General features: G+C 38.9%; 1 protein-coding gene across 2 annotated transcripts in view; it reads right to left on the reverse strand.

The window, feature by feature from the left end:
• The window catches only part of Upf2 (UPF2 regulator of nonsense mediated mRNA decay), a 115,616-nt gene extending 95,002 nt beyond the window's left edge, over positions 1 to 20,614 (reverse strand). The window contains exons 1-3 of one of the 2 annotated variants that reach the window (XM_036188005.1): positions 20,528 to 20,614; positions 14,529 to 14,908; positions 10,043 to 10,822 (exon numbers count right to left, since the gene is read on the reverse strand). In XM_036188005.1, the coding sequence (XP_036043898.1) occupies positions 10,043 to 10,822; positions 14,529 to 14,890 (1,142 nt within the window). In that variant the 5' untranslated portion in view covers positions 14,891 to 14,908; positions 20,528 to 20,614. The remainder of the gene's footprint in view (positions 1 to 10,042; positions 10,823 to 14,528; positions 14,909 to 20,527) is intronic. The other variant, XM_036188006.1, reaches the window with a different exon arrangement.
• Positions 20,615 to 23,056: the final 2,442 nt, after the last annotated feature.

Raw genomic sequence — 23,056 nt, forward strand, 5'->3', positions numbered from 1 at the left:
AAGTCAGTTTCTAAATGTAACAGGTTCAAAGTCAGAATTAGTCATCCATAAACTTCTATGATTTGAATCAAGATTACCTTTTGTAAAAATCCATTTTTCCAATATAGCCAGTTTTCAATTTACAGTACTGGTTATTTATTCAATGGGTAAACAGTAAGTGATAAGCCCACTTACTCAAGTCCAGGCTTTCATGGGGAAGCCCAAGGATATAATTTTTCTTACTTCACAAAAGTACCAATAAGTCATTCTTGATTACTAATGTAAAACTATTAGAAAATAACCAACATGTATAAATCAAAATTCTCACCATATTAATATAAACAGTTAAGACTTATACAGAAGGATCAAATTTGTTCTAAATATTTATATACTAGTATAATTGGTATTTATAAACAATACTGTACATATAACAAAGGTCTTATAGGTTGGCTGGAATTGGGTCTCAAGTAGTCCAGTCTGGTTTCAAGCTCACTACTGTTGCCAAGGCAGGCCTTTAACTTCATGATCCTCCTGTCTCCACTCCCAAGTGCTGGGATGTGCTATCACACCCGACTTTCAAAATAGGCTTTTAAAATCCAACTATGAATTATAAATTAAAGCATTCCCAAAAGTAAAGTTTATTGCTTAGCATTTGAGTATTCTTATAAACTAAATAAATACTTATTTTTTGAGGTGTTATCCTCTTAAAAGTCACAGAAAATAAAGTAAAAACCATGCCTACGCTCACTTTTCCCTGCCTACTTAGAACAGTCTCCAAACGTCCCAGATTACTCACCTAGAAAAACCTTTTCTATGTGTATCAAATACTAGTTTTATATTTGGAGTATCAGCTGGCATTATAAGCACATCAATGCATGGATTCACTAAATCAATTATTTCTTTACTTTCCCAAATCTTATTAGGATTTACAGTGAGAAATTTTGAGATCAGAGGTGTGACTCTGTGGGAGAACACTTCCCTAGTATGCACAAGGCCCTGGACTTCAACCATAGGAACACCAAAAAAGAAAGTAATGGAGGGAGTAATGGAGGGAAAAATAATTTTCTATCAGATATGCTTAAAATAAATTAAAACTTTTCACTAATTTTCTTTTGATTTAAAATGTATTAGCAACTTCTGTCAAAACAGTTTAACCATGATTATCTAGGCTAAAAGCATTTCTCAATAAAGACCAAAACTATCGTCTTAAAAGTTTTCCATTATTTACTTCTAAGTAATGTGATAAGCAAAATAAAAGTTTCTTTCAACAAGTTCATGGATTTTAAAAATTAAAACAAAAATATGTATATTCATGAAAGAAACTATTAACATTACTATGAACTTAGACTATTTAACCAGTTCTAAAACAAATTTGGAAAAGTTTTTAGTTAAAACAAATAAATGATTCAAATATTCAAAATGGATTGTCAAAATGGTCAGCCAACACACTTGCCATCAAGCCTGACAACCCAACTTCTATCTCTGGGACCCACAAAGTTAAAGAGAAAACTGAATGTGCACTGCAGCATGTACACACCTACTTACACTTACACTTACACACACACACACACACACACACACACACACACAATACATACATAAATGTAATTAATGTGCAAATTATTATCAGAGATGATAAAAACTGGAGTTCATTCTCATGTAAATTCTGTTATGAGAGATAATCATGGTTCTAAGACATTTCAGTTCAGCTAAAGAAAATTACCATGCAACATTGGGGTCAGCAAGATGGCTCAAAGGGTAAAGTGCTTGCCACAAAGCCTGATGGCCTAAGTTAAGTTCCTGGGATATACACGATGAAAGAAGAGAAGTTCCACAAGTTATCCTTTGACCACACATGCACCATAGAACACCTGTGCATGCACACACAATTTTAAGAAAGAAAGATGTAACACTATTACAGTATTTCGGGGGAAAATCCCATAAAAATAAAAACAGGGAGGGGGAAGGCTAGAACACAGTCTAGAAATTTATTTAAGAAGTTTTAACCTTCTGGTCATCTGAAGAACATACATAAAGTCTATTAAAGTCTAGTAAACAATACTAAAACCTTCTGGCACATAAAAAGTGAAGTGATAGCCATTTTATCACAACTGAAAACAGAGCTACTTCAGGATCAACTTCATGTTTAAGTACTTGCCTGGGACTTTGCACTTACCAACTAAACATGATTCAAATCAATGACTAAATTTAATTCTATGTATCTAGATTCTGGTTCTTCTACAGTTCCACTGGGACCAAATTAAAACTTTAATATTGGGGATGACCAAACATTCAGGTAGTGTAGACGCACATGCAAGCAAAACATCCATACATATAAAATAAAACAGAAGCTAGAGAGATGGCTTGATAGTTAAGGGCCCTTGCTTCTCTTCCAGAGAACCTGAGTTGGATTCCCAGCACCCACATGGTGGCTCACAACTATCTGTAACAATTCAAGAGGATCTAACACCTTCTTCTCACCTCTGTGAGCACCATGCATGTATGTGGTGAACAGACATACATGGAGGCAAAATACACATAAAGTGAAAATAAATATACCTTTAAAAAGCTTTAAAACTTCAGATACTCCTTAACCCTCCCTCAAATCTTATTTTGTTGTTGTTTTGTTTTAGAGACAGGGTCTCAGTGATGGGGCTATAACTCTGTGGCAGATCACTTGTCTAACACCCGTGAGCTCCTAGGCTCAACCATGAGTATAGAAGGAAGGAAAGGAGGGAGAGAGGAAGGGAGGGAGAGGTCACTGGGCCTTGTAGTGTAGGCTGGCCTTCAATTAAATATAACACCCAGATGGTCTGGAATCAGCAATCCTCCTGCCTTTGCATCCTTGATGCTATGGATCACAGGCATGCACCAAACCCAGACCATGATCAAATTCTTTAACAACATTAGTTTATCTAATTGTTTAATAAAAATTATTTAGGTTAAGTATACAGTAAAAGAGTTCTTAGGAAAATAAAAACTAAGATTTGGGTTTGTTTTCTAACTACATCATACATAGAGAACTTGGTAAACAGAACAGAATACTGAAGAGTAGAATTATGAGTTCTGTTACAAACAGAACCCAAAGTGCTATCTAATTTGATCACTTATCTAACACACTTATTAAACAGCTCAACGAATCTATAGCACACACTAAGACTATTATGACTTTAAGCACAGAAACCAATCATCAAAAGTAGCCTCAAACTCCCAGGTCTGCCCATCTTAGCTTCCAGAGTGTTGGGATAAAGGCTTGGGCTACCACACTCGGTTTAGTGGGGCTTTTTTTTTTTTTTTTAAATGATTTATTTATGTGTGTGAGTGTTCTGTCTTCCTGTACATCTTCATGACAGAAGAGGGCATCAGATCCCATTGTAGATTGTTCTGAGCCACCATGTGATTGCTGGGAATTGAACCTCTTGGAAGGACAACTAGTGCTCTTAACCACTGAGCCATCTCTCCAGGCTTGAAGGAGTTTTTTAATGTTACTATTGTAACACTGACAGAAAATATCAAGTAGTTCATGCTTGAATCAAACATTAACCCATTAATGCCTCATAATAAAAGGCATACTTTTTCTTTTCTGATTTCTCACTTTTATGACTGGACTTTTATTTTTGTATAGATTACTTATTTGCTTTAAATTGTCTTAAAAATACATTTTTAAAGGAGCTATGAGCGTAGCTCAGCAAATCTGAGGTAAAACTATCAGAATTCAATGTTTAAACACTGATGTTTAAAAAGTTTAACATACCAATTTTCAAAACAATAATGACTCAGAAGTTTTTCAGAAAGATCAAACAGTCAATATATTAAGTAACAAACATTTTCACAAAGCCCTTAAAGTAGTGACAGATGCTGTTAAGTACTTTTCCAGATATGAATTCACTACATGACCCACGTTCACATCAGAAGTAGAACACTACTATTTTCTCCATTTGAAGGACAAGAATGCTGAAGCACAAGTTTGCCCAAGAATACAGAGCAAATGACAGGTCTAGGATTTGAACCCAAGTACCTAGTTCTGGAATCTGCATTATTAAAAACTAGACTATGATGCCTCTAAAATCAATCTATTTTGGACATTATATTAGAATTACAATCCCTCTTAAATGTACATACCAAAAGCAAGCCACCAAAAGCAGGGTGCTTACTTTAAGTCCTCTTTTTAACCAAAAAAGGACTCCCTCTGGCTGGCATCTGAGTTGGTAAGGACTGAGTAGCTAGCCAGAAATTTTATAAAATAGTACCAGTAGTGACAACAATGGGTGCTGTATAGCTATGAGAAATACAGCACTGAAAAAAGGAACTTGATTTTGTCATTGGCTCTTCATATGACCTTGGGCAAGTCCTCAAATTCCTCCATCAGTCACCTTCAAAATACAGGTATTTCCTTTAGGGATATTGTGAAGACATCAGTAAGATTATACATATGACACATTATACTGATAGAAAATGGTGTTTTCATGGGAGAAAAAATTACTAATGCCACTGTAAAAGGTAAAAAGCTTAAATGCCATATATTATTTTGATCCCCTAGAAGTCGAATTTTTAAAGATTTCAGCAAGAATACAAACATCCTTGCCAGGCTGTGTGAACACTCAAACATTTAATCTCAGCCCTCAGGAGGCAGAGGCAGGTGAATCTCTGAGTTCAAGGTCAGCCTGGTCTACAGAGTGAGTTCCAGGGCAGCCAGGGCTAGAGAGAAACCCTGTCTCACTCTCCTCACTCCCCCCCAAAAAGAATAGGACATAAAACCTTGAAAATATGGTCATGACTAAACCAAGAAAAAAAAAAAATGCTGGGTTTTTAACCTCTCATCTGCTCCTGCATTGTCAAATCATCACAAAAATATGTTCTTAGCTGGGCGGTGATGGCACACACCTTTAATCCCTGCACTCGGGAGGCAGAGCCAGGCAAATCTCTGAGTTTGAGTCCAGCTTGGGCTACAAAGCGAGTTCCAGGACAGGCTCCAAAGCTACACAGAGAAACCCTGTCTCAAAAAAAAAAAAAAAAAGCTCTAGAATTATATTAAATTTCTTACAATCTCATTTTAATTTGGTTATGGTTATCTTATTTCAAAAAGACACTAGCCATAAAATTTTACTTATTCAAATATTTGTTCAATTACTATGTCAAAATCATTTAAACAAAGTTAGTAACCTAAGAGGAGGTAACAATGTAGAGTTCGTTTAACACTGTTAGAGCTTGCTTAAGGAGAAAATTCAGAGAGTCATTATCTTTCCTTGTTGTTGCTGTTCTCAAGACAAGGTCTCACTATGTAGCTCTGGCTGCCCTGGAACTCACCAGAATGGCCTCCAACTCACAGAGATCTGCCCTCCTCTGCCTGAGTGCTGGGGTTAATCGTGTGCGTAACTATACCCACCGAAATATATCGTGTAAATATTATGAACTGATCAACCTGTAAGAATAGGTAAAACCCGGCCAGGCGGTGGTGGCACACAACTTTAATCCCAGCACTCTGGAGGCAGAGCCAGGCGGATCTCTTGAGTTGGAGGCCAGCCTGGGCTACAGAGTTCCAGGAAAGGCGCAAAGATACACAGAGAAACCCTGGGGGGGGGGGGGGCACTTGAAGGAAATTAGAGTAAAAGCATTACTAAATTTTAAATCAGTATATTTAAATTTCAACGCCAGTCAAACTAGTACTACTTTTCTGATTTTATTAACAATGGGGAATGTTTACATTCATTACATCTTTGACTAAACTTTAAAATCAAATCACTTACTGCCAATGATATGAGCAATCAGGACAGAACTAATTTAAAGGTGTTAAAACAAAACTTGCTACTCTTTACATCAATTACCAGGGTAGGAAGGGATTAATAAACTTTAGGGCAATGGTTCTCAACCTTCCTAATGCTGAGACCCTTTAATACAGTTCCTCATGTTGTGGTAACCACAACCATAAATTATTTTCATTGCTACTTCATAACTATAATTTTGCTACTATTATGAATCATAACGTAAATATTATTATTTTCTGATGATCTTGGGCATCTTACAGGTCTTACCCTGTAAAAGGATAGTTCGACTGCCCCAAAGGGGTCATGACCCACAGGCTGAAAACTGCTTCTTTAGTGTTTGGTGATAGAAGTACCTGAATAAACCCTGGTTTTTGTCCCAGCACCAAAACCAAAAACCAAAAAACAAAAACACATTAAGTACTGAAAATTACTACTTAATATTTCACTCTACTAAAGAAAATTTTCTGTTAATTATAACACTATTATATTACTAAAAATTAAGTAGTTCGATTTTATTAAGTGTCAAAAAATTGAAAGACCTCTATAACATAATGACCACTGCATACAACATACAACAGAAGGCAACATTTACCAAGCATATATATAAAGCTATATATAAACTCCAATTGGTAAATATTAATTTTAAAATCAATACATGCTGTTACTTCCCAGAGCTGCTAAAGATCACTTAAGCAAATTGTATAATAAAGCATGCTATTTGCAAAGCAAAAAATTTGTCAAAATTCACCTTACTCTAACTCTACTGCTAGTCAAAGCTGTAAATTCTTTAGAGCTAAGAAGTAGTATTAATGTATATACTATAGGACAACATATGAGAAAAGAATACTTAGAAAACTTTAAGAAAGCACCAGAATTTACTGTTTTGTTTTGTTTTTCCAGACAAGGTTTCTGTGTAGCCCTGGCTGTCCTGAAACTTGCTCTGTAGACTAGGCTAGCTTCAAACTCAAGAGATCCACATGCCTCTGCCTCCCAAGTGGGATTAAATATGTGCACGATACTAAGCCTGCCCAAGAAAGCACCAAAAATTCTGAGTTAGTCTATGTTTAAAAATTAGATGGACAGAACTGGCCTGGTGGCACACACCTGATATCAATACCTAGAAGGCTGAAATAAAGAGGATATTAAGCTGGAGGCCAGTGTGGGTTACACAATAAAACTGACTCAAAAGACAACAAAAAAAAATTTTGATTGAATCAAATTTTAAGTATAAACTTTAACGCACAAGATTGCATAAGCTCTAAGAACAGTGCTTTCTAACAAGTTAAACAGCAAAATTACTAAAAGCATTTATGATTCTTAGACTGAAAATAGTGCATATGATTTCCCTAAGACACTGCTGGATGGATTAAAAAAAATTTAATTACATGTGAGTCTGAAGTATTAGTTCACTTATTACTCAGTTTTCCAGGATATCTCACCTAAAGAGAAACTATTGTCTATGATTGACTTTTTTTCCCATGTAAGCAAGTACTAGGTCATGTTTTCAAAGGAGACACTTTTAAAAACTGATTACTTCAGAAGTAAACTGTAATAAGCCCTTTCAGGAGAAAGGGATTCTGCACTGATCCATTTCCCAAGTTAATTTTTTTCCTCAATGAGGTTATCTGCATCTTCACTACTGAAGTTGATTAGCAACTGAAAGTATCTTGAGCCCTAAGTAACTTACTAAGCCAGATATCAAATATTTTCTATTAAGATTTTCACATCCCCAAATTATTGCATCTGTAAGTAGACAAAGTATGCTGGTACAAATGACTACCATGATGTTACATGTCAATCTACCCTGGAAGTAAACTCTAAAACTATAGATTAACAGTTCTGTTACTACTGGGCGGTGGTGGCTTATGCCTTTAATCCCAAGGCAGGCCAGCCTGGTCTACAGAGTGAGTTCCCAGACAGCCAACTACACAGTGAAACCCTGTCTCAAAAAATAAAAAGTTCTGTTTTCAAAGTTGGTAAGTTTTTGAAGAAAGGCCACAATAATAAATGAACAGAAGATAGGTCTACCAAAACTATAGATGGATAAAGCAGGTAAGAACCCATTAGGTGCTGGGCGTTGGTAGCGCATGTCTGTGAGTTCAAGGCCAGTCTGGTCTACAGAGCTAGTTCCAGGACAGGGCTATACAGAGAAACCCTGTCTCGAAAAACAAACAACCCATTTACTAACCGGCATACTTAATAACACACATAAAATCATTTGCAAAATCATTAGGCTAAAATAGCATATCATTACGCTAAAATAGCATATCCAAATCATCTAAAATAAGTCTGAGTTAAGCAAATACAGTGAGATACCACCTCAAAAAATAAATAGTTCAGCAAGTATGTGATAAAAAATTATACTAGTTCAAAGTAAAGAACTATCTTAAAAGTTGATCATTTGAACCAGGTGTAAGTGGTGCACACCTTTAGTCCCACCACTCAGAGGATGAGGCCAGCCTGGGCAATCTTGAAGCCAGCCAAGGCTACCTACTGAGACCTTGTCTCCCCCCCAAAAACAACAAAAACAAGAGTTCATTTGAAAATCAGGCTTCAGTGTAAAAAGGCCTAACAAAAAGACAAATGACAAGACAGCTAAATAAGCAAAAGCAATTGTGGTCACAGAAAAGAATGAATCAATAACAAATGTCCTAAGCATAGTGAGAGTGTCTGAAGATGATTGGAACAATGTAGAATTGAAGATAGCTATCCTGGAAAAAGAAAGCATCTGGCAGTCAGCATATATGCAACTGAAGTCACAGGAATCAGAGACCATGTCTCATACTGGCATTAAATCACTGCAGTTTCTCTCTACTAGGATGCTATAAGGCTAAAACTAAATACATAAACTCTAAAGTAACCTATAAAATCATAAAGAAGTCAATAAAACTCATTAATTGTTATATTTACAAAGTCAGTTGTAATGTATTAGGTAGACCATATATGGGAAAGGAGGATGAAAATGACAAAGCATTATGCAAATCATAATTAAGAAGATTTAAATATGTGAAAATTAACATTCAAAACTATAAACAAGAACAGTAATTCTGTTTCCATTTTACTTTTTTCTTTGAGATATTACTTTGCTGTGTTGCCCAGAGAGTCTAATTCTCACCTGAGTGACCTTTGGTCACTAGGACTTTTCACAGTCTGAACATCAACGTGACCCTTTACTAGTGTACTACTATCATACACAATCACTGTCTTTTTGGTTAAATCAATCACCTTCCAAGGGTAATTACTTACACTAGTCCTCCCCCGCTGCAAGCTCAGGAGGACAGAAAAAGGTATGTCTTCTCATTAATTGTTGATCAATAGAAATTCTAGACTCATAAGCATATAATTTAACTAGTGGTAAAGCACTCTGCTAAATGGAACTGGTATTACTCCTTTCTGCATACCCCAGGCCTCCATCAAATCAACACCCCCATTAAAGTTGGCCCAATGCTCACAAACTGTCCTCAGTGCAGACATTAGTACTACAATATCTTCTAACATTTGTTTTTCTGGTTTTTCGAGACAGGGTTTCTCTATAGCTTTGGAGCCTGTCCTGGCTAGTTCTGTAGACCAGGCTGGCCTCAAACTCACAGAGATCCGCCTGCCTCTGCCTTCTGAGTGCTGGGATTACAGGCGTAAGCCACCACCGCCGGGCATCTTCTAACAATTTAAGTGGTTCCTTAAAAGTGTCTTTTTACCAATGACAACAGGCACAATACATAACTCCTTGAAAATTGTAAACAGCAGCCCTCAGGAAGAAGAGTCCTGTCAATGTACTTTAAAACTTATCTAGGGAGAGTTTTCACAGCTAACTTCATACATATTTCTCAGAATTCTGACCTGAAACACTGCTAACGAATGACTCATTTTCTTTACAAGAGCAAGTAGCAGCAGTGACAGTAACAACTTAAAATACAAAACAATAAAAGCAAACCTGTTAGGAGACACAGTGAAACAAAGAAAAACACTGGCAGGTCAGTTAAAGTGACAGAAACAGAAAATTTACTCCTCAACATTAATGAGTCTGTTTGTTTGTTTGTTTTTATACCACAAGAAGAAAACATATCAACAAAGCAAAAATTACCACCTTCTTGCCAGATTTCTTTCAAAAATCAGAAATGAACTCTATTGTAGAGTCATATTTACAAGACTATGCTACTGTTGACATTTTCCTGGAATGCTAAGAAATCACCTGTAAGGAGCCCTTTTCCATAAGTTCTCTCAGTGGCATGAAGACTTTAAACATTTTAAGTACGAGCTCCACAATATATTCTCAATTCTGAGAAACATTTGAAAATCACCTGTTTTGCCTCTCAGTATTCTGAAGCTCCCTGTGGTCCCTTTTCAGGTGTTTGGTCAAAGACGTAAAGTACTCTTTTAAAAGATTCTGGAAAGGCTGTTGCTTCTCTGGACTAATTATCTCACTAGGAGGAAAGTTCAAATTAAACTTCTCTGCAGCACTCTTTACTTTCCTTGGTACAAGTCCAGCAATATCATCTCCACAATGGCGACAGAAACTAATCACCACAGAAACGTGAGTGTGGGATTCCCGATCAGCATTAATAATACTTTTTAGCTGTTCATAGATTAAGGAAAGACCTTCCTTGTCAGTGAAAATTCCCACTATTGTCAATTCTGCAATGAAACGTAAGTCAGTTCTTAGCTTGGTAATGTTAGGCGTTTTCTCCTCTTTCCTTGCTTCAAAATGTTTTTTCCACACCTGCAGAAGTGAGGGTGCGAAGTCGGCATACCGCTGGTGAAAGAGAGAGCAGAGGTGCACGGCACAGTTCACATCAGAGATTTTTAATTTTGCTTCCACAATGGAAGCTACAGCTTCTGCAATATATTTGCTTAAATTCAGGCCATTAAAATCATGAGACAAGGAGTCTCTCTGTTGTTCTGTAATTGTTTTTAGTTTCTTGACAAAAGCAGTATTTTTCTTTAAGCTCGAATCTAGGCGGCTAAAGAAATTTTCCTCTGGTCGGTTGTCTGGAGCACTTTGGTTTTTGCTACGGAGTTCCTTTCGTAACTGATGTCGTTCCCAAGCTTCCTGATGAAGCTGAAGGGATTCTTCTTTCTCTCTATGTAAAAGACAAAACACAAATAGAAATACACAATTTTGAAGCATCATTTATAAATCACTTAAAAGTAAAAGCCAATGAAAAACTATGATCTAAGTATAAGAATCCAAGATGTACAAAAGGTGCAAAAAGACTATTACTTTTTTTATATTTCATCTTGTGGTACAGCAGAACCTTGGGCCTTATGTATGCTGGGAAAGCTCTATACCACTGAGCTGCATTCATCACCTCTTTCAATACTTTCAAGGGTATCTTGTTAATGACTTAATATAACAATAACACAGTAAGTTATAACACCTACTGTGGTAGAATGATTTTAAATAACTAATCCAAATTGTTACTCATTCTGTCAATTGCAAGTTCAACTGATTAAGACGTAAGGTTCAATATGTAAAATACAAAATGATATGCCTGGGAATGATATAAAGTGTCTAAGAGAAGCACTGGGCAATTAGAAAAAAATTTACACAAGAAACATTTCAGTTAAAGCACCACCATTATAAAATATATTTAAGCTGGGAAGCGCTGGCGCATACCTTTAATCCCAGAGCTCAGGAGGCAGAGACAGGGGCATCTCTGTGAGTTTGAGGCCAGCCTGGTTTACAGAGCGAGTTCCAGGACAGGCACCAAAACTACACAGAGAAACCCTGTCTTGAAAAACCAAAAAAATAAATTAATTAGTTAAATATGTTTAAAATGTTCTGAATTATTAAGAATTGTTTTTCCCTACTCAGCACTTATCAAACTGTCAGTAAAGGCCAGCCAGTTACATAAAAAACTGCCTTAAAAAAAAAAAAGAAAGAAAAAAAGAAAGGAAGATCATGGGCTGGAAAGATGGTTCGAAGTTAGGAACACTAACTCAGGTTCAATTCTCAGCACCCATATGGTAGCTCACAACAATCTGGAACTCGAATTCCAGAGGATTTCTTGCCTTCTTCAGGCTTCCTAAGACACTACATGCATGTGGTACACAGATATACATCCTGGCAATCACTCATATGCATAAAGTAAAAATAAAATCCCAATTTTTTCTGGATGAACATCAATAAAAAGAAAAATCCATGACTGACAGGCTGACAACTATGGCTCTAACAGTTTTCACCTTACCTTTCTTCCCCCATTCCCTCTACCTTGCTAAACAGTTAGATTACATTCCTAAAGCCAGCCACCAAGGTCTATTCCTTATTTGGCCACTTCCTCCTCCTGGGGCTGACTACCAAAGTCCAGCTATCAAAGTACTGAAGTACAGCAATCAAGAGCCCCCACTTGGCTATACAATTCATTCATTCATTCATTCATTCATTCATTTATTGGTTTTAAAATTATTATTAGTAGTAGTAGTATTTTGGATTTTTTTTCTGAGACAGTTTCTCTGTATGGCTTTGGAGCCTTTCCTGGAACTCACTCTGTAGACCAGGCTGGCCTCGAACTCACAGAGATCCACCTGCCTCTGCCTCCTGAGTGCTGGGATTAAAACCGTGCGCCACCACCGCCAGGCTGATTATACGATGTAACATGCCCAATCAAAATAAACCAACTCAGCCTCGTCCATCTGTCTCGATGCAGAGGCAGTCCTCTGTCCCCAGGGCAAATACCCCTTCCCTATCTCCCTTGTTCCCTTCCCTTCTCCCTCTTCCTGTCTCCTGTCGTCTCTTACTCCCTGCCCTTTGTTCCTCTGGGGCAAATAAATCTCCTTTGTGCTAAGAACTTGGTCTTGGGGTATCTAGTGCTGACTTCAATTTCCTTTCAATGACTCAGGAAGTTCTACCAGCTTAAAACCCTTGAATAAATGCAAGTAAACCCAATTTAACCTAAAAGACTAGCTAAAAGCTGACAACCATTGTTTCACTCAGAAGATAGAATAAATTTAAAAGGAAGTAAAGACTTGGGCCAGTGGTGGAAACAAGAGACAATTTGATTTAAGATTTTAGAATATATATTTTAAAATATAAATCAGCAAGAAAGTAATTTCCTCTTCCAGACATTAATCACTTCTTAAATAGTCTATTCTACCTCCATGCCCTACTCCTACCCCTGCTGAGAGTTAGGATGTATTATCAGAGGGGTTGGTTGCATTTGAATATAGAAATCTTTCGGTCACATAAACTACAGAACTTGTAATGAAAATTAAAAAACAAAAGTCTAACTCATTATGTATTTGAATTAAGCAAACCAATTTTCTCCTGTATTGAAAACATAAAGTCCTTATGGGCAAATAACACAATACTTTAAAATATTTTAGGAAAGGACTGGGGGATGCAGCTCCATGACAGAGTGCTTTCCTTTCAAGCACTAAGGCTTTGGGTTCAAGTCCAACACCATTGAAAAATAAAACAATTTCTTGGAGAAAAGTAGGTAATTGTTGATAAGCACAGGGAGGGATGTGGGCCAAGACTTGTTTGTCATAACACTTTATCCTTGTAAATACTTAAAATTTTTCCAGTAAAAGGTTGATAGAGGGGCTAGAGAGTTGACTCAGCAGTTAAGAGCACCAGCTGTCCTTCCAAAGGACCTGAAATCAATTCCCAGAACCCACAGGGTGGCTTACAACCATCTATAACTGGTTCCAGAGGCTCCAACACCCTCTTCTGATCTCAGCTGGCACTGTGTGCATGTGGTGCATAGACATACATGCAGGCAAAACACTTATACACATAAAATAATAAAAGTAATAAAAATCTCCAAAAACAACAATAACAACAACAACAACAAATAGTTGTTTCAGTTATTTTAAAAGCTCTTTGAAGCCAGGTATGTTACGGTGCATGCCTTTAATCCAAGTACTTAGGAGAAAGAGCAGGCAAATCTCTTGAGTTGGAGGCCAGCCTGGTCTACATAGTTAGTTCCAGGATAGCCAGACCTACATACATACATACATATCAAAAAAAAAAAAAATAATAACAAACAAAACTAACTTTGAAGGGGCAAAGGAAAGTACTGTGAAATCAAGTATGTTTACCAATTAAAATTTCAGCTAGATGGGTCAGCAGGTAAAAGTGCTTACTACACAAGCCTGACAACTGAGTCTGATTAAAAAAAAAAAAATTATAGTTTTGGAAGAAAAGTTAATAAGCAAGAAATTCTTAAGAATGATGGTTGTGAATATTCTAAAATTGGCCACTACTACTGCCTTCCAGACCTCTCTTATTAAAAAAGGAGAGACTGAGACTGGAGAAATGTCTCAGTGGTTAAGGGGAGTTGCCATTCTCCCAGGGGACCCAAGCTTGGTTCCCTAGGACCCATATCAGGTGACTCACAACCACCTGTGTACAGCTCCAGGGGATCTGATGCCTTCTCCTGGCCTCCTGGGTCACCTGCACATATGATACACACTAAACACACACATAAATAAAATATATATATATATATATTAAAATAAATAAATAAATAAATAAGTAAAGGATCAATTGAGGGTTTGTAAAGTATATTGCAAAGTAAATCTTAGTGGAAGAGCACTTGCCTACCCTGCAGAAGGTTCAAAGTTGAATCCTTGCCACTGAGGGGCAAAGGGGAAGCTCCATGAGAAAAGCTTTTGCGAACAAAAGTCCCAGCTCACCCTAGACCTCATAAAACATGAAGGACTGCAATATGTAAAGCACCTCAAACGTGCCCCTCGTGACACCCTCCCAAATCCCACGGAGCCGCAGACAGTGCCTCTCGGAAATAACCATCCACTCACTCCGTCCCGCTAACTAAGGGTTCTTACTTCAGCTGAGCAGCGGCTTCTTCTTGCTGCCGTCTGGCCTGCTCTTCCTGCTTTTTTCTCTCTTCCTCTTCATGTTTCTTCTTTTCCTCCTCCTCCTTCTTCTTTAATTCTTCCTCTGCCTTCACCTTTTCTTCCTCTTTTTTCTTGCGTTCCTTGTCTTCCTTTTTTCTCTTATCTTCTTCAACTTTCTTCTTTTTGTCTTCAGGGACTTTACTGACCTCCTTCTTGGCAGGGATCTTGAGATCATCTTTTGGTTTCTCCTTGCTGCTCACTGGCCGCCTTTCACTGCAGTCTTTCTCCTTGTTGTTTAGTAAAGATTCTTTTTCTTCCATACTTGCTGACTTTTTACGCTCAGCTGGCATTATGTGACCCAGGACAATCTGTAAGAGTTAAAAGAATGTCAGTACTGTGGGCAGAGAGGCTTTTACTTAATGATATGACATTATAGTTTTAAAAAAATATGAAGCTTGGCAACTATGAAATTTCAAAATTCATTCAACGTAATATTGCTGTGACAAAAAATAAAGCCTTGGGAGAGCTGGGGGTGTATTGGTGGTAAAGAGCTTGCCTAAGCATACTCAAGACTCAATCTCCAGCAACACTAAAAAAGTTGATGGTTACATTCCACATTTTATCGTTACTAGCTATTCCAATATCTAAATATTTTTGTTTGGTTTGGTTTGGTTTGAACTCTTAAAGGAAACATTCAAGCATAAAAGTGGGTTGGGCATGGTGGTACACACTTTTATCTCAGCACTTGCAAGGCAAAGGCAGGCAGATCTCCATGAGTTCTAGGCCAGCCTGGTCTATATATCAAGTTCCAGGATAACCAGGGCTCGAGAAACTCAATCTCAAAAAATAAAGCATAACAAAAGAGTGGTAGCACATTTGGAAATTCTAGACACATCATCCAGCTCCAACCACAATCAACTCCAAAACAATTCATCACTGCAACTGGAAACATCATGAGTAAGTTTTAACCCAAGTTTTTTATGTGTGTTAAGAGCAATACCCTAGAGGCCAAGGCAGGAGAATGCCATGAGTTAAGAGGTCAGCCTGTGCTATATAGTCAATTGCACACCAATTTTGGCTATATGGTTAAGTCTGTAACTTAAAAAAAAAAAAAAAAAAAAATAGGCTGGCAAGCTGGCTCTACCAAGTTTGACCATCCCAGGATCCCACATGGTGGAAGGAGAATCAATTGGCATCTGACCTCCTCATACACTAAATAAATAAGTAAATAATTTTTTTAAGTTCTTAAAGGAATAAGAAACTGAGCACTGGAGATGTAGCTCAGTGGAAGGATGCTAAGCCAGTTTTAGGCCCTGAATTTGATCCTTGGCACACTGAAACAAGTAAGAAAGTTTGTCTCTTTTGCTGTGATTGTCACTCTAGGAGAGAATGCTATCTAGCATGAGTGAAGACCTGGTTCAACCCTCAATAACCCCAAAGGACAAGGGAAGAGAGAAAGATACTGTTTTACTATTTTATATAATATTTATGGGATGTGTTTATACAAGAAAATAGGTATAAAGCAAAAGCTCTTGCTACCTACAAATTAATGGACAGAGAAAAGAAGAGTCACAAATTTTACCCCATTACTATAATCTTATGAAACTTTTATAACAAAAAAAACCTTATTATCTAAAATTAGACCATGCTTTCAGTCTCATTAGTACAAGGCAATATTTATAAAAGTAATAATTACTAAATCTGTATATTCTGTTCTACATCTGTCAATAGGGCAGCCAGTAGCACAGTAGTTTCTAAACCTCAGCACTATTACTATTTGGAGCAAGCCTGGTGTCTTTTTTTGTTTAGCAGTGATAAAGAACTGAAATGAAACCCAGGCTTTCTGCCTACAAGGTAAGTACTCTACCACTGAGCTGTATCCCCAGCCTACAGGATAATTCACTCTTTGTAGAACTGAAAAGTTATCCTATATCCCTGAAGCAACTAAGTACCTCTGTGCCTCCCATCCAGTAAATGTAGCAGTCCCAACGCAGATATGACAACAAAAATTATTCTAGATACTAATAAATGCTCCTGAGGGACAAAAGTATCACTGGCTGAAGAACCACTGCACTAAGCCACTTAAACATAAAATCTATAATTCAGTTCCTCAGGACCACCATATTTCAAGTCCTCAGTTCCCCATGCCTAGCGGATACCTAGCAGAACAGTACAGATACTGAACATTTCTACCATCATAGAAAGTGCTATTTGGACAGCACTAAACGAACTCACACCCTTAACTGGAAACTACAAATACTGAAAGGAAAAAAAAACCTGTATATCACGCTGGGCGGTGGTGGCGCACGCCTTTAATCCCAGCACTCGGAGGCAGAGGCAGGTGGATTTTTGTGAGTTTGAGGCCAGCCTGGTCTACAGAGCGAGATCCAGGAAAGGTGCAAAGCTACACAGAGAAACCCTGTCTCGGGGGAAAAAAAATTTCCTATTTACATGTTAAATGGAATCCAGTGCCTTAAAAAAAAAAAAAAAAAGGAAAAAAGGTTAGGGATTTAGCTTGGTGGTAGAGCGGCTTGCCTAGCAAGCGCAAGGCCCTGGGTTCGATCCTCAGCTTAAAACACACACACACACACACACACACACACACACACGCACACACACAAACCCTGTATATCTCACCAAAACATAGGAGTTTTCTAAAAATATATTTCTCTAACTAGAACTAGTTATCTCATATAATTTTGGGGGCAATACTTTTATGTTTTAATTTCTAAATAATCTATAAGTTCCATATACAAAGTGTAAAATTACTTAAACTTCTTGGTGTCTTAGTAACTAAGTTAAGGCTATACATAGTATTCTTACATATCTTCAACTACAGCATTTAAATTATAGCACAATACCCCAGGTTAATTGCTAAAACATTTGCAACAATAAATAAATATAAACAAATAAGGAATTTACTTGAACATGCTAAACTACTATACCAGAAAGACAACCTGGACCAGAATTCTGAAGGTATATAGCTTAGCAGTCAGTCTTCACCTCCTTCAGCCTCCCCCTTTTCTTTGACTTTCTTATTTCCAGTATATACCCACCTTAATTGTGAAAATGCCACACTCTCAAATAAACTTTCAAACAGTATACCACCAATAGCTAGTCATGGGTACCACACTAAACATTTTATGTACATTCTCACTTAATACTAAAATCTTTATGAGGTGGGTATTATTTTCCCTGTTTTATAAATGAGTAAATTGAGACTTAATCACGTAACTTGACCAAGGTCTGCACAGCTGGTGGTAGAACTGGAGTGTGAACCCACAGTCTTAACAAAGTTAAGAACCTTGCGAGTACCCAACTGTGAAATGGAAGACTTGATCACAGACACTTGACTATGACAAGTCATAGAACTGTGAATCTCAGTGGAGTCTCTGATAATGGTTAAGCACTTGCTACATAATGGTTTTAACTTACTGGCACACTGGCTTAAAGTATGGAGGCAACATCATGTCTAAGGTAATAATACAATTTTACTTAAGAGTATAATCATTAAATACAAAAAAGTTGGGAAATCTGAATTTTGTGACTTGAAGTATGAACAAGATATTTCAAGGATGACAAGAACATACAAATCTCAGGCAACAAAAATGAGGACATCAGAACTTATAGCTAAGGTATTGCTTACAAATTAAATCTTAAATTCTTCTAAAGCATCAATAAACTCGCTTTTTAATTGACAAATAAATGAAAGATCATCATTTATAAGCTCAACAGGGTCCCAAACTTTTACGACTCTCCAATATTCATTTAAATGTAAATAACTACCATGCTAACAGATGTTAAATATTAAATAGTCAATGACAAATTGAGACAAATCATGTTTCAGAGGATGATAAAACAGTAAGATCTGTAAGTCTTGGTGTTAGAACTAAATTTTAACTAACAAATTTGTAACAAAAAGTACAGGCAACAATGCAACGGAGCAGGTTTTCAAGTCGGGTTTTGGGTTTGCATCCCAACTCTGTACCTCACTAGCTATGGAAATCAGGCAACTTCACTCCTGTTTATTCTACTTATTTATCAATAAAATGGAACTATTGCTACCAAGTATCTTAAAGTTACTAAACTTAGAGCACAGTAGCTACCATAAAGAAAGCCATTATATAAATGTCAATTCTCTTTCACGCCTAAGAAGACCATTACAAGATGAGAGAGCCTTAGAATTAGGACTGTCAGATTTTGCCCACTCCAAGCTTCAGCTTTTACACTGAGTGTCAAAGGCAGTATGATCTGCCCCAAATTACCCAACTGCTTTAGTGGCTACCCAGTTCTCTCTCTTTTCCACTACATTCACAGACTCAAAGGATTTTTAAAAAATAATAAACTACAAACCAAACATGAATCCAATGGGTACACATTTGTATCTTTCCCATTTTAAAAAATTAAACTGAGCACATATTTAATAAAACAATAAACTCTTACTTTAATAACTCAAACTTTAACAACAGCTAAATAATTCACCTAAGGTGTTTCCAAATTTCCCATGTAATATTATACGAAAATAATATAAAGGCTAGTGGTCTTAAAATTGAAATATGAATAACGCTTACAAACTACTTTACTGAATACAATTTTATTCAGACAGTCCTTAAAAGGAAAGTATGGTTCAAAACCACCTTTCTAGTTCCCAAAATAGGATCCTGACACTTGGTCTGTATTATTTTATTTAGTTCTCTAAATATATTCTAAACTTCCAAAAAAAAAGTAAAAACGATTTTACTAGTAAAACAGACTCCAGTGGAGTGTACTAGAGAGGACAGAGAACGGAGATGTTTCCCTAATAAAGCTCTGACTTTGCTAAGTACCATATGGTCTATGTATGAAATCACAATTAGACTGCTCTGAAAATACTACAGAGTAAGAGAACGCTAGTTTACTTTTCAAGTCTGTGTTTTGAACTCAAAATGTTCTAAAGGTAGAGCAGCACAGAGATATCTCCCAGCCTCTGACTTTATTCTTTTACAAAGTCCATATATATACATACATATATATGAGACTCATTCACAATTTTCAGAAATTTCACCACAGCTCAAAAATGGCTTTCCTGTCGATTTGTACGACTTTTATGAACACCTAAAAACTACGACAAACGAGAAGGGTCAGTAACAGTCTTACTTTCGTCCACTGTGTCAGTCACTACATTTAAGTTTTTTTAAGAGAGCGGGGTTAGTCGCTACCATGCGTACCCCCAAACCCCTAGGTAAGCAGCCTCTGCTTGCCTTAGCAGATCAAACATCATGTGATCGCCTTAGTTCAAAGCACTAGTGAGAGAGCACCGAGAGCCTTAGGGAAGAGGCGAAGAATCAACCTGCCTACCTGATTAAAAGGAAGTCCTGACAGCCCCACTGCCACCATCCGCAGGTCCACCCCAAGCCTCGTCCCCTGCACACGCAGCTCCCGCAAATCTCCCACAAACCTCCGCCGTGGCTCAGCGTCCCACCACTGACACACTTCCCGGCCACAACTCCCATCCCTTGGGGGCATCCTAGCCCTGACCCTAACTTCTCGCCCCACACTCCCTCGGCACCGAAGCCTCTCGGGCGCGTCTGGTTACTCTACACCGTCCCACTTCCTCGTCCACGCTTCCCTCCGGGAGTCCGGGGCTCGCCCCAGCGTCTCTTCACACTCCTCCACGCCCCCGAAAACCTTCCCCCTCCACAGCAGGCTCCCCCGCCTCCAGCCCCGAGGCCCGGCCCAGGCATGTGGGGCAGGCATCTCTTCTGCCGCCCCTCCACCAGCCCCGGCCCGGCCGACAGGTCCCCACACTGACCAGCCCCTCCGGGAGAGGGGTCTGGGGAGAACGACGTCCGACCCGCTGGTCCCTCCGCTGCTCGCCGCCCCCGGAGAGCTGGAGTGCGGAGTCGCCTCTCGGGTCCCTCAGGGAGTAGGAGACCAGGCCGGTACCCCTCAGCGCCAGATCTGCCCCCTCGTTGGAGCGGAGGGGAAGGAGGTTCCCTGGGACTCACCTAGAGCCTGTTGTCAACATTAGCCCCGGGTTTCCCAGCACCAACTCCAGCGCTCGGGCTCTCCCCTCCCCTCCCCCCACCTATCTCGCAGCCGAGGGCCCGCCTTCCCTCAGCTCCCCCTCCTCCCTCCGCCCGTCGGCCCTCCCGCCCGCCACTCACCAGCGCGGCCGGGCTGCCAGGGGGGCGGGGCGGAGGGTGGGGAAAAGGACGAGGCTGCCCGTCCTATTGCCCAATCCAAAATGCCCCTCGTCGCCGGTCCTCGCTCCGGGTTCAGGCTCTCCTTTTGGCTCTGAAGTGATACATAGGGGACAGAATCTCAAAAGTAGGCCATCGGCTTCGGGGGATCCTTCAAATTCCTCTATCGATGGATTTTTTTATGCAGGCAATGACTAGGGCAACTGCTATCAGCGCCTCCAACCAGGGCCTCAGCAGAGGGGAGGGGTGTTCCAAGGCCCGGAGGCGGGAAGTGGATTGGTCGTCAGGGAAGGGAAAGCGCCTGAATTGGAGATGCGCAGGCGCAAGCCTTCTCGGGTGGCGGGGGGGCGGGGAGGGGGAGGGAGAGCCGGAACGAGGCGGGGCGGGGCTAAAAGGAGGCGAGGAAGAGTGGTGGGATAGTAGAATTACGGAGCGCTAGAGAGGACAAGTTTGGTCACTTAAGTCTCGGAGGAGTTTCCTGGTGAACGTAAGGAAGAGGTTCAAGGAGACAGAGTTTGATTGGACTAATACCGAAAGACTGAAGATTTAAGAAATTGAAAACTGGCGAAGCAAAAGAATATGGCCGGTGAGGAAGGTAGAGGTTGCTTAGGAATAGTCTCGTGGGGGACTTTCCAGAATCAGTTTCAGGTGTTGGACCTGAAAAACCACTCGCCTGGAGAAGAATCAAGGTTTTCCCCCATATAGTTCTTCTAGAAAGTCCTGTCTTGTAAGCATTTTAAATTTACAGTGGAATGAATCACCCTTTTTTAAAGGGATGGGGTTACGAACTTGAACCAAAAAGACTCTGAAATGCGTTATCAACTGTCCGACCTACTGTTTTCCTAAGAGAATGTAATTGTGCGTCTGACCTCCAATTTTTGTTGAAATTGTGGATCTGCCAGGATGTGCATATGGTTCCGCTCTGGCTGGCCCGTAGCCAAAGGAACAAAGGTGCAAAACAAGCCTGCAATCTTGCTTTACACCAGGAGCCCCGTCAGTGTTCAAGCCCATACAATGATCTGCTACCAACCCAACTACTTGAGATGTCTAGGCTCCTGTTTATTCAGCCTTTGCCCGTTTGGTTTCGCTTTTCTTTCTTTTTCTGTCTTTCTTTCTCTCTCTCTCTTTCTTTTTTTAACACCTTTTCGTTATTAGCAAGCACATCCTCTTTCAAATTGTGCACTCCCTGTGTTAATTTTTTCTTCTTCGAAACAACCACTAGGTCAATCACATAAAGGGTACCTAAGGAGAGAAGGGAATACTGCCATTCTGTACCACTGATAAATAATTATGAGATTTTTTTTCATGACACCACACAAGTGAGGACAACACATTCCCCACTTTTCTTATTTTGTCTCACTGTCTTATTCTGCTCCAGATCTAGTGTAGTTCACATCTGTAATACCAGCACCTGGGAGGCTGAAGCAGGAGGATTGATACAAGTTAGGGGCCAGCTTGGCACACATAGCAAAATCCTATCTTAAAACAAAGTATTTATTTCCTGGGCCTGGGGATAGAGCAATGCCTTATGTTGCCTGAAGCCCTGGGTTCCAACTCAGGATCCCACTTTAAAACAGAAAAAAATGAGAGCTGGAGAGATTGCTCATCAGTTAGAATCACTTGCTGTTCTTGCAGAGAGCTGGGTTCAGTTCTCAGCACCCACATGGTGGTTCAACCAATATTAACTCCAGTTCCAGGGGCTCTGACACCCTCTTCTGGCCTCTGCAGTGCAAATCTATACATCTAAGCACACCAACATATAAATTTTTTAATGACTTTTAAAGGAAGAAAGAAAAAAGAAAAGATTTACCCCTGTATTGATGAACAAGTTCTCATCCTAAACAAGTCAACCCATGTCTTGTTAACAGTGTTATTATGAAACCTTGTAAACACAGGGATCAAAAGAGAAGAGCTAAGATATAGCTCAGTAGTAGAGCATTTGCTTAGCATGCAAACAACCCTGGGTTTACTCCCCAGCACCAAATCATAGTATTTTAATACACTAAAGCCTGAATTATCCATGTAGATATAATTAAAAGGACAGTTGAAACATGGGAAGGAATTCTACCCAGGAGATGAAAATTTAATCATCAACTAAACATGGATGCTGGTCCATTTACAGCAGGGTTACATCCTCTTCAAAGCTGTGTTAAGTTTAACATAAATTGAAAATATTTCACCTACCTAACCTAGTAAACATTCTAGCCCAGCAGCACAATATGCTTAGAGTATTAATTGTTCCCTCTCACGAGCACTTACATAAGTAACTGGAAACTGCAGCTGCCTAGCTTCCAGGCTAAATTTGCTATCTTGAGGTTAAAAAAAAAAAAAAAT

This window comes from Onychomys torridus, chromosome 5, assembly GCF_903995425.1.
Source record: "Onychomys torridus chromosome 5, mOncTor1.1, whole genome shotgun sequence".
NCBI lineage: Eukaryota > Metazoa > Chordata > Mammalia > Rodentia > Cricetidae > Onychomys > Onychomys torridus.